A 12,557-nucleotide genomic window follows, 5' to 3' on the forward strand; every position below is an offset into this window, starting at 1 on the left:
ATATGAACTGTGGCAAGTTAATATGCAAAGAAAAATGTACATATTTATTGCTGAATAATGATTAGGGAGGCTTCAGAGGAGATGACAGGTGTAGGAAAGGACAGGCGACCATGCTCCTTGCAAATTCATTTCAGTCTATTTTATGCCATCCCAATCAATAATGCGTTGAAAGATATAGATTTTGCTTGTGCTCCTAACGTCCTGAGCGTTCTCAGGACAACCAGTGTGTTTCAGCAGAGGAGACAGGCCTGTGGGAGAGATCAGATCCCCTGGGGACCGAAGGTAGAGTGGAGTGCAAAGAAGGGTCAGGTCTTCCTGAGACCAGCCACTATCTTTCTGAATGGTTTAAGGCATGGTTTGGCCTAGGGATGCCACTTTAAAATTGGTTATATCCTCACTGCGGGAACTGTAAAGGAACCGAAAGCAGTCCACATCGGGGCCTCTTTTTCAGGAATATGTGAGTGATCTTTACAATATTGTCTACATTCATATATAGGTATGTTTCGATTTTATTATTATTTAATTGAAATATGATGGTGTCTGTTGTGTGTGCTGGAAACAATTGGCCATCGATTTATTGTGGACAAATATTACTGGCATCTAATTAAAATTGGATATCACAAAATTGGGGATAAAAATAAATAATAATATATATATATATATATATATATATATATATTATTATTTATTTTTATCCCCAATTTTGTATATATATATATATATATATATATACGGAAAAAGTACGAAAAAAAGTGTAATTTGTCTGATTTAAGAGTAGACTAAGATAATAGCTCCATCAATTCAGTAAAGTAGATTCTACTGTAGCGGTTTTGGATCTGGATAATGAATAGTGTTTTATGGGAACAAAATGTCAAAGAATCAAATTAACTTCTGCCTACTTTTTTGACTAAATGAAATATCTCAATTCTATTCAATGGTTGAGATTTGAGCATATGTGAACATTATTTGATATTGTGTGCTTTGATTTGTTGGGATAATCTTCTTTTCACATAGTGAAGTTGATATATTTTTTCACGGTTCATGAAAGATTATGTGACTCCTTCGGTATGGTTAGCTGTGACCAAGTTATTATTGGCACTTTTCTGACCAATTGCCTGATTGGACTTGATTTAATATTATTATCGGACATAATTTAATTCCAGAAGGAAAAGTACATAATTTTTATAGATTATTTGATGCTGATTTATAGACTTACATAAACCTGTAAAATATATGTCTGACATTATATTTTTGTGTTCATGTGTAATCAACATTTCTTCTAGAATGCTGTTATTTCTATTATTAATGTAGTAGGGTAATGTTATTTTCTTGTTGAGTATTTATTATTTGCATTTGATTACAATAGACCTAATCCTACCAATTTAGTAAAACAGTACACTGTTCCTCACTATAGATAATCAGGGGAAATGGCTAACATTTAAGTGAGATTTCCCTGATCTTAGAGCTTTGCTTATTTTACTTTTGCAGGTGTTTATAATCCCTGGCACATCACATTTAGAAAATGCAAGCCTTCAAAGAAATGCTGGTTTTCCCAGTACTTCTAGCTTTCTTTGGAATGACCAAATGCCAGGAATTACCAAGTAAGTACCATAAAATGACATTTTTTTCTTCCTTTTGCTGTTTATTGAGGGTATAATAATACTGCTTGATTGATTTTCAGCTTTTCTCAAGACTGTCTGTATTCTTTCTTTCCAATATTAGCAAAGTTGGTTGGCGTGGAAATTTATGAACAGTGTTCCGTGCAATGCAATATAATTTGATCCTCTATTTCTGTATGACCAGCAAGTGGCAGCACTGGTACATAAAACCATAATCCTCTCAGAAGAGCACACATCCTTCCCCTCTTGAGTAGTTCCTGCAGTCAGTATGGGATTTTGGCTTAACAGAATGTATCACTACTAACCCCAACTGACGTCACTGTGAGGTCGAAAACATCCGGACTTCCCATTTTCTGAATGAAATGACACCCATAGAATTAGGAAATATGACACCCTTCAACTGTGGGAATGAGAGTCATGAGAGTCAACTGAATTAATGTTGTGCCAAGTGTAATGACATTTTGTAGTGTGTAATCAAGTGTACTGTTCTTTAAGTTACTGCAAATCAACACGGATTGAACAAATAACTATTTCACAAAACATTACATTGAAAAAGTTTGATGCTGTTGAATACCAGTAACATGAATACCAATAATCATTGTTTCATTGATCATATTTTGCGATAAATCACTTTTTGATTTATTCACCTGTCCAGTCCTTCCACATGCCCTCTGCCACTTCACTGTTCAATCTACTTTGTGACTTTTTCAAATGATGTGTTTTATGTCTAAAAATGCATCCAGATCCTCGTCATTCACTGCCTTACTTTAACCCTTCAACACTATGAACATGACCTTGGTGAAAAACTGAGCTGCATGTTTTTACTCTGAGGTTATGACATGCTAGAGGAGTTCCGTGTATCTAAGTCCAGAGGGGTGAGGAAAGTAGACGGATCTGAACCTGATTCAGTGGCCTACCGTGAACCCTGCCATCCACCTACGCAAAACAATGAGGTACTGTCTGCATGCACATTTGAGGCCAAACTGATTAGAATAGATTGGAATTTGATTGTGAGGTTTCAAATAAATAAATGTCAAGATGTACAGTTGATTCTCAGAGGATAACACAGGAAAACACTTATTTCCAAAGTGGTCCCGAGTAGAATTTTCCTGATATACAAACTTAACACACATAGTTAAAATAATTACATAATTGAAAAGGCACAAAAGTACAGATAAAAGTAATCAACCAAAGTGTAAGGGTAGGGCACAACATTGTTCCAACTTTAGAAACATGTTATAGAATCGACATGCCTTACTGACATGTAGAAAAAGTCATCATATTAGCTTTATTTGTAGTATTTCCAGTATGTTGCATCCTCCTGAACGAGACCCAGCGCCCAAACGTTGTCATTCCTCCTCACTGACGGTGAATAATTATGTTTATCTTAAGGTTTCCTACTTTCCTCCCATGTGAGCTAGTCAACATGTGCTAGGACCATGCACCAAAATGAAAGATTAATGCGACGTGTATTGTATGAGCTATGTTTATTCTCTGCTCCTTTGCCAATGGGGTTTCCACGGTTTTTCCACTCAGTGTAATTATCACTTCCAAACAACAGATTTGATTTCCTCTCCTGCACGGAAACCTACAAATGTGCCTTTGCTTCATCACTTGATGTTCGCCAATGGACAGTTGGTGGAACACCACTGGAATTTCATTCCAGTAATTTACTCGTTTGTTGATTAGCATAATGATGTGTTGTTGGTCAAAATGCATTATGAGTAGTTATAGTGTATCAGCCTATCATCCAGGGTTTCCTTTGGAAATGAAGACATCATTGTTAAATTGGAATAGGGGAGGGTTTTCCCCAGCCATCCTCAGATAGGCTACACACAGATTCATGCTGTCTGTCGACTCATTGATGGGAGGCATTGAACATCAGTAGTTAATCTTTTTGTTGGGTCTTTTCCCTCTGTATGTTGTGGCCAGCAAAGCTGTCCTCAATGAACGTTCAATGCTTGTATGTATGTGTATGCCTGTAGATGTATATTTTCCCCCCAAAATATATGGGGGATTGGAAGTGATACAGACAATTACATTGATGGAAGCCACAATCTATCTGCAATATTAAATCTGATGTACTCCCTTACATTTTCTTTTATAAAAATTTAAAATCTTCAATGCCTGACAACTAAGATATGTTTATATTGAGTAGCAGAAGTGTGTTACTATAAATTAAATACAAATCATGGAAACAAAGAATGATGTAAAATGTCAAAGTACGGCATCAAAAGGCAACAGGAGTGATTTGTCTTGACAGGAAGCCACAGAGGGAGAGAAGAGAGTGTATACAATTAGGTTGTGCAACAGGCCTGCTGTGATTGAAAACATTAATGGTAGATTAAGTTTCAGTTTCAGAGTTTCCAACTAGTTTCCAACGAGGGTGGTTTTGAAACCAAAAGCAGGGGTTTAAAAGCAGTGGGAAAAGCTATCAAATGTTAAAAGTCCGTGCAACACCGATTGTGTTGTTTCAAAGGTATTTGATCATTTTATTCTAAATACAATTGTACTACAAATGCAAGTGCTTGTTCTACATGTCTCCTAATACCCCATGATTGTCGTGCCACAGTGATGTGTACCCCGACGGCCTGCCCTCCGACTACTCCATCATTGCCACATTTAAGGTGACGAAGGACGCCGCCAAGAGGTCCTGGAACTTGTGGCAGGTCAGCGACACTGATGGACGTGAACAGGTGGGCCTCCGTTTTCAGGGCGACACACGATCTCTGGACTTCTTCTACACCAGCCCCCGTGGCACCCAGATGCTGCGCACATTCCACCGGGTGGAAAAGCTGTTCGACGGCGAGTGGCACAAGCTGGCGCTGCAGGTCAAGGGCGATAAGGTCAAGTTGCTGGTGGATTGCGAGGAGGTGAGCGTGGAGCCCATCGACAATCCCAGACCCATCATCCACCAAGGTTACACCTCCATTGTAAAGAGGGCTGTGAGAGACCGCTCCGCCTCAGTAAGTTCTGTGCTGTTCAGACCAAATCATGCTGGGTTGCCTACAGTATTTTGCAATTGTAGTCAACATTGATGAAGGCAGCACAGTCAATTAAGTGTTCATATGAAAGCACACTGAACATAATATCTCGTGTCCTGGTACTGTAGGTAGACCTCCAGCAGATGGATGTGTCCTGTGATCCAGAGAAGGCCTACTCAGAGGACTGCTGTGAGCTCTCCAGTGTGGTGAGTTGGATGCGACTGTCAGCGGGTTCATGTTCCTCACTGAGAGATACGTACAGGACAGTATGTCTTTTAATCTAGCCTGTACTCTCATTGTCTCCCATAGAAGTGACTACGTGCTCCTCCCAAATGTGTGCTGTGTGTTTGTGTGGTGTCTCTAGGGAGTAGGGAACCAATCATAAGAATTAGTTCTGTCCCTACAGATTGACTAATCAAGTTCTATTCTATTCAGTGTGGAGGGTATGCTGAAATTGGACTGACAGCAGGAAGGGCCACCTGTACGTGTATGCCCGGACAGCCTGGCAACCAGGGGCCCCCAGGAACAAAGGTGACTACTAGGCTCATTACAGTTCCCATTACAGCACCACTGCTTTGAATCATGAGCTGAGAGCCATCAGCCTGGCGGGCCAGTCTCTGTGTTCGTTCATTGGCAATGATAGGTAAAAGAGTTGCTTACAGCACATACAGGATGAGACCAACTTGGCTTGCTCGTGGTCCAGGCTAATGGTAACTACTACCACTGTATTTCTCCATCTGCAGGGTCACAGAGGTCGCCCAGGCAACACAGGAGAGCCAGGAAGACTAGGCAACTGGGTAAGGACATTTTCTCATTATAGTTCTCACTACGGTGTTGAGTTGAGCTGTTTTGGTGAGGGTCAATAACTTAGAATAATGAGTGGTAATTGTCACTAAGAATGTATGCTCTCTGTTGGTCTTTGTAGATTTTACAGTATGCAGACATTAGATGTTGGGCTGTAGGCCCCGGATTGACTGAGGAGGTTTCTACAGTTAATTAAATAGAACATCCCCTGCTTGCTCGACAGCAGTGAAGTTGTGGAAAAGGGCAATGGAAGCATAACTGAGAAATGGTATGATGGAGCAGAAGCAGGGACGCCTAGAAATGGTAAACACTGGGCCCCCACTCACGTTGGGACTACTGAAGGCCGTATGCATCTGTCCCTGGGGAGCACCGCATGAGAATGGATGTGAAGTGATAATAGAAGGGCAGAGTGCTGGAAGATCCATATTTCAATACCAGGCTTATCTGCATTGGAAGGGAAATGGTTTAGATCAACATGGCAAAGGATCGTAAACTGTCTGGTTTCATTTTAACATTAGGAGATGCTTAATAATAGAACACTTAATAGATTGAATCTGATTGTGTTGAATTCCACGCACAGCAAAAGCAGACAGTTGCATAACATTGTTGCAAATGCCTAATAATGAATGTCGTTTTACTTGCTACGGTAGGTTGCTATGTTTCATACATATTAATCATTGTATCATAATTGTTTTAATCGTAGTCATCGTAGTCATCAACATCATACGACTGCCCTTCATTTACTTAGCACTCAGGAAGAATGCTTTGTCATTGTCAGAGGACTGGAGAGAGTTGAGAACAGAACCTCTTAAAGTACAATAGAGAGCCATCCAGCGCAGAGCAGAGGACAAAATGTTTATTAAGCAGTTTAATTAAAGGACATGGCATACTCATTGCATCAGGATTCAATTACATGTTTGACTATGCAAACATAATCCTGCTTGTATGCTTTAGGCAGTAGACATGATTATTTCCATTGAGACTGAGTTATGACTAATTTATCTCTTTACCTCTTTGATGAAGCTCCAGTACTCAGTGGTATGCTGGAGTTAAAATGCTTAATGTCTTTTAAACCCAACCCAGAGAACCGAGAACATGTGCCCAATAGTGTGCAAGGCTGGCAGTGGGTCTTCAAAGACAGAGGACAAGTTGTTGGCTTGGCATTTAACATGCCCTTTAGTCTGGAGAGACTCTGGGCGAAAATGGCCCATATATTCCACATATTACACACACACACACACACACGCACGCACGCACGCACGCACGCACGCACGCACGCACGCACGCACGCACGCACCCACGCACGCACGCACGCACGCACGCACGCACGCACGCACGCACGCACGCACGCACGCACGCACGCACACAGACACACACACAACCACAGACAGACAGACACAACTACGCTGGGTACTCACTCAAAGACAGGCGGATGAGGGGGACATACTGTTTCTGGAGCTCAGTTGGGGGCCAACATCTGTCTTCTGTGACTCAGTGGAACCCTCATGCCCTGCCAATATGTAAGTCACAGAGCATGACGATGTTTATAGCCACCCCCGCTGACATCTAAGGAGGGCATTCCCTGGCTCCAATATATGAACTGACCATCCCGGTGGGTGGGTGGTCCTTCCATTAGTAAAGTTGTAAAGTTCACGGTCATGCTTCTGGATAAAGCGTTTAGCGTCTCCAAGGTTAGCCTCTTAGCAGCTGACTGTACATGGCGTGGTCTGAAGTGAGATGGTTAATAAACTGGTGCCATGGAATAGAGGACTGTTGGTCTTGATCAAAGGTGTTGGTTGACCAAGTAGAATAACCCCAATTCAAAGGCCAAACAGTGTCTTATATGAGTGAGGATATGGGCATCTGTGTGGAAACACTTACAGAATAAGTTGTTCAATTTTCCCTTAGCTATGACACATCTTTCCTCGGGTCATAAATTGTGGTCTACACTGTGTTAACTCTAACTCCATGTTTCAGGGGTCAGCATGTCTTGCACTACTTAGATCTTTGGTCTAAAGGAAATATTTAACACATCATTATAGTCATCATGTACTACTAGGAACCCCTAATAGCCCGAGTTCAGATTTCATCCTTCTGTAAACATCTAACTCCTCCAAGGAAATGTTATGGTTATTATGATAGCTTCAAGTGTTTGGATTGATATTGTATATTCCATTCAAAGGCCACAATGAAATGCATATAACTTACTGTCATGCCCACACGCTTGACAGATTGGGAAACTCCAGTGTGTTGCTCCGATGTCTGGTCTGTCTTATACAATCAGTCAGAGCCACATTCCACTGGCCAAGACTACTGTATAACAGTCACCATGGATGGCTGTGATACACTGCTCTACAGTAGTTCACTCATGACATCATTTATTATTTCACATTTAATTACTGTAAGTTCAGTCATACGATTTTGCATGCCTAAGCGGGGTTCTGCATGAACACTGTGCAAAACAGAAAAATAGGAAAGTCCCTGAGGTGAGCTTGTGTGTTCTGCATGACGCAAGTGCAAATTTCACTAGAATTACAGTTGAAGTCGGAAGTTTACATACACCTTAGCCAAATACATTTAAACTCAGCTTTTCACAATTCCTTACATGTAATCCTAGTAAAAATGTCCTGTCTTAGGTCAGTTAGGATCACCACTTTATTTTAAGAATGTGAAATGTCAGAATAATAGTAGAGAGAATTATTTATTTCTGCTTTTATTTCTTTCATCACATTCTCAGTGGGTCAGAAGTTTACATACACTCAATTGGTATTTGTTAGCCTTCCACAAGCTTCCCACAATAAGTTGGGTAAATTTTGGCCCATTCCTCCTGACAGAGCTGGTGTAACTGAATTAGGTTTGTAGGCCTCCTTGCTCGCACACGCTTTTTCAGTTCAAATTTTCTGTAGGATTGAGGTCAGGGCATTGTGATGGCCACTCCAATACCTTGACTTTGTTGTCCTTAAGCCATTTTGCTACAACTTTGGAAGTATGCTTGGGGTCATTGTCCATTTGGAAGACCCATTTGCAACCAAGCTTTAACTTCCTGACTGATGTCTTGAGATGTTGCTTCAATATATCCACATAATTTTCCTTTCTCATGATGTCATCTATTTTGTGAAGTGCACCAGTCCCTCCTGCAGCAAAGCACCCCCACAACATGATACTGCCACCCCCATGCTTCACGGTTGGGATGGTGTTCTTAGGCTTGCAAGCCTCCCCCTTTTTCCTCCAAACATAATGGTCATTATGGCCAAACAGTTCTATTTTTGTTTCATCAGACCAGAGGACATTTCTCCAAAAAGTACAATCTTTGTCCCCATGTGCAGTTGCAAACCGTGGCTTCTTCCTTGCTGAGCGGCCTTTCAGGTTATGTCGATATAGGACTCGTTTTACTGTGGATATAGATACTTTTGTACCTGTTTCCTCCATCATCTTCACAAGGTCCTTTGCTGTTGTTCTAGGATTGATTTGCACTTTCCGCACCAAAGTACGTTCATCTCTAAGACAGAAGGCGTCTCCTTCCTGAGCGGTATGACGGCTGCGTGGTCCCATGGTGTTTATACTTGTGTACTATTGTTTGTACAGATAAGCGTGGTACCTTCATGTGTCTGGAAATTGCTCCCAAGAATCAACCAGACTTGTGGAGGTCTACAATTTTTTGTCTGAGGTACAGTAGGCCACACAAACTCACAGATTGGGACCGCCGAGTGCTGAAAAATCAACTGTCCTCGGTTGCAACACTCACTACAGAGTTCCAAACTGCCTCAGGCAGCAAAGTCAGCACAAGAACTGTTCGTTGGGAGCTTCATGAAATGGGTTTCCATGGTCGAGCAGCCGCACACAAGCCTAAGATCACCATGCGCAATGCCAAACGTCGGCTAGAGTGGTGTAATGCGCGCCGCCATTGGACTCTGGAACAGTGGTAACTCGTTCTCTGGAGTGATGAATCACGCTTCATCAATCTGGGTTTGGCGGATGCCAGGACAATGCTACCTGCCTCAATGCATAGTGCCAACTATAAAGTTTGGTGGAGGAGGAATAATGGACTGGAGCTGTTTTTCATCGTTCGGGCTAGGCCCCTTAGTTCCAGTGAAGGGGAATCTTATAAGCTACAGCATACAATCCCATTCTAAATGATTCTGTGCTTCCAACTTTGTGGCAACAGTTTGGGGAAGGCCCTTTCCTGTTTCTGCATGACAATGTCCCCGTACACAAAGTGAGTTCCATACAGAAATAGTTTGTTGAGATCGGTGTGGAAGAACTTGACTGGCCTGCACAGAGCCCTGACCTCAACCCCATCAAACACCTTTGGGATGAATTGGAACACCGACTGCGAGCCAGGCCTTATCGCTCAACATCAGTGCCCGACCTCACTAATGCTCTTGTGGCTGAATGGAAGCAAGTCCCTGCAGCCATGTTACAACATATAGTGGAGGCTTTTATAGCAACAAAGGTTAGACCAACTCCATATTAATGCCTATAATTTTGGAATGAGATGTTCGACAAGTCGGTGTCCACATACTTTTGGTCTGGTAGTGTATATCTAGCATAATCTGGTTTTCCACCAGCTTGCTATACAGCTCACATTGTCTTTCTTCCCCTAGTCTGCTTTGTAACTAATTTAAAAAAATAATTCTGCTGCAGGGAGGTATGGGACAGACAGGTGACTATTGCCATGTTGGGGAGCCAGGCCCTAAGGTAAGACACCCTCAGAGGTCAACACCTTTGTTTCAATGTTTGTTTGTGTTTAAACAAATTCATAAAATGTGTATAACAACAACCTGTCTCCCTCAGGGCATTGAAGGAATCAAAGGAAATAAGGGGATGAGAGGACTTCATGGCCTTTATGTAATCCACCATCAAACACATTTCCATAATCTCTTCAGCTGGTTAGTGGTGTCACAGTACAGATTAGAGCTGCTGTGTTTCAGGGTGAAAGAGGTCCCAAAGGTCTGAAGGGATTACAAGGCACCGGGAGCTTCAAGGTAGGTTGTGTTGTGGTTCGTCATGGAGCATGGGGTCTCTTCAAATCCCCTAGGCTTCCATTTGGCCTGCCAACTCAGCATATGCAGATTGCAGAGTCATATATACAGTATATAATAATTATGGCTCCGAGCATATGTAGTCATTTTGAAAAGTAACAAAGTTGCTACTTTTAATGAGTGTGTTGTTTTCCTGAGTGTCGTGCTTGTACTATGTAATAGAAGATTAAGAGGGTCTCATATGGGTGTTTTGATGATTACAGGGAACTCGGGGGTCACTTGGAGAGCTGGGTGAGACCGGAGAACAAGGAGGAACTGTACGTTTTTCTAAAGATGAGAGACACATATTGCAGTATTGTCATTGGTTTTATCATCATTGACTAACTTGTTTGTCTTCTTGAAGGGAGATCCAGGTCCACTTGGATATGAAGGAATTCCAGGATATACTGGAGTGAAAGTGAATATCATTTACTCTTATTTCTCCATGTTCTCTCCTACGAATTATTTAATTTTCAATAACATTGTATGCTTGTATGCTTGTTTGTAGGGAGAAGAAGGGCCCTCCGGTGTTGAAGGACCGGTTGGGGCACAGGGAGCGCAGGTATGTTGGGGGCCACACAGTCAACCCCACTTGTTATGATAATCATAGCTGCGGGAAGTAGGGGTGCTGCAGCACCCCCTGAAAAATCAGATAATAATACTTTTTTATTTAAAATTTCGAATAATAATAATGATGGAAAATATTTTTCTACACAAAAGTAGGGGCCTTTACTAGTCAATGATATATTTGTATGTAGCGCAGGCAAAAAAGAAATTCAGCACAAACAATATTAGAACCTCTAGCCAGGTTTGGGAATAGTCTTGACTCAACAAATTGAGTTAGTAATGGTAGGACTTTTAGCCCTAGTGATTTCCTAGTGGGAGGACTATCTGTAGGTTAGTTAACAAGGCAGTGAGGATGTTTACTGGAAATACTGTCCATCAAATTCCACTGTAGATGAAGAAGTCCTTAGTGACATTAAAACAACTCCAGTCACAACAAACAGGAACAAATTGTGTAAATGTCCATACAGTACATTCAGAAAGTATTTAGACCCCTTGACTTTTTCCACATTTTGTTATGTTACAGCCCTATTGTAAAATGTATGACATTGTTTTTTCTATCTCATCAATCTACATATAATTCCCCTTAATAACAATGCGAAAACAGGTTTTTAGACATTTTTGCAAATGTATAAAAAATAAAGAAAGGAAACATCACATTTAAACAAGTATTCAGACCCTTTACTCAGTACATTGTTGAAGCACCTTTGGCAGTGATTACAGCCTCAAGTCTTCTTGGGTATGACGCTACAAGCTTGGCACACCTGTGTTTGGGGAGTTTCTCCCACTCTTCCCTGCAGATCCTCTCAAGCTCTGTCAGGTTGGATGGGGAGCATCCCGGCACAGTTATTTTCAGGTCTCTCCAGAGATGTTCGATTGGGTTCATGTCCGGGCTCTGGCTGGGCCACTCAAGGACATTCAGAAACTTGTCCCCGAAGCCACTCCTGCATTGTCTTGGCTGTGTGCTTAGGGTTGTTGTCCTGTTGGAAGGTGAACCTTTGCTTCAGTCTGAGGTCCTGAGCGCTCTGGAGCAAGTTTTAATCAAGGATCTCTCTGTTCTTTGCTCCGTTAATTTTTCCCTCAATCCTGACTAGTCTCCCAGTCCCTGCCGCTGAAAAACATCCCCACAGCATGATGCTGCCACCACCATGCTTCACTGTAGGATGGTACCATGTTTCCTCCAGACTTGACACTTGGCATTCAGGCCAAAGAGTTCAATCTTGGTTTCATCAGACCAGAGAATCTTGTTTCTCATGGTCTGAGAGTCCTTTACGTGTCTTTTTGGCAAACTCCAAGCAGGCTGTCATGTGCCGTTTACTGAGGAGTGGCTTCTGGCTGGCCACTCTACCATAAAGGTCTGATTGATGGAGTGCTGCAGAGATGGTTGTCCTTCTGGAAGGTTCTCCCATCTCCACAGAGGAACTCTGGAGCTCTATCAGAGTGACCATTGGGTTCTTGGTTGACTCCCTGACCAAGGCCCTTCTCCCCCGATTCCTCAGTTTGGCCGGGCAGCCAGCTCTAGGAAGAGTCTTAGTGGTTCCAAACTTCTTCAATATAAGAATGAT

General features: G+C 42.0%; 1 protein-coding gene across 1 annotated transcript in view; it reads left to right on the forward strand.

Moving 5' to 3' along the window:
* Positions 1 to 12,557, forward strand: part of LOC106612678 (uncharacterized) — a 20,796-nt gene continuing 8,239 nt past the window's right edge. The window contains exons 1-13 of the mRNA XM_045722930.2: positions 1 to 457; positions 1,489 to 1,601; positions 2,451 to 2,572; positions 4,192 to 4,585; positions 4,732 to 4,809; positions 5,039 to 5,134; positions 5,347 to 5,400; positions 10,052 to 10,105; positions 10,202 to 10,255; positions 10,339 to 10,392; positions 10,653 to 10,706; positions 10,793 to 10,846; positions 10,937 to 10,990. Of these exons, the coding sequence (XP_045578886.2) occupies positions 2,568 to 2,572; positions 4,192 to 4,585; positions 4,732 to 4,809; positions 5,039 to 5,134; positions 5,347 to 5,400; positions 10,052 to 10,105; positions 10,202 to 10,255; positions 10,339 to 10,392; positions 10,653 to 10,706; positions 10,793 to 10,846; positions 10,937 to 10,990 (951 nt within the window). The 5' untranslated portion in view covers positions 1 to 457; positions 1,489 to 1,601; positions 2,451 to 2,567. The remainder of the gene's footprint in view (positions 458 to 1,488; positions 1,602 to 2,450; positions 2,573 to 4,191; positions 4,586 to 4,731; positions 4,810 to 5,038; positions 5,135 to 5,346; positions 5,401 to 10,051; positions 10,106 to 10,201; positions 10,256 to 10,338; positions 10,393 to 10,652; positions 10,707 to 10,792; positions 10,847 to 10,936; positions 10,991 to 12,557) is intronic.

The sequence above is a fragment of the Salmo salar genome, chromosome 01 (genome assembly GCF_965601325.2).
Source record: "Salmo salar chromosome 01, fSalSal1, whole genome shotgun sequence".
Taxonomy (NCBI): Eukaryota; Metazoa; Chordata; class Actinopteri; order Salmoniformes; family Salmonidae; genus Salmo; species Salmo salar.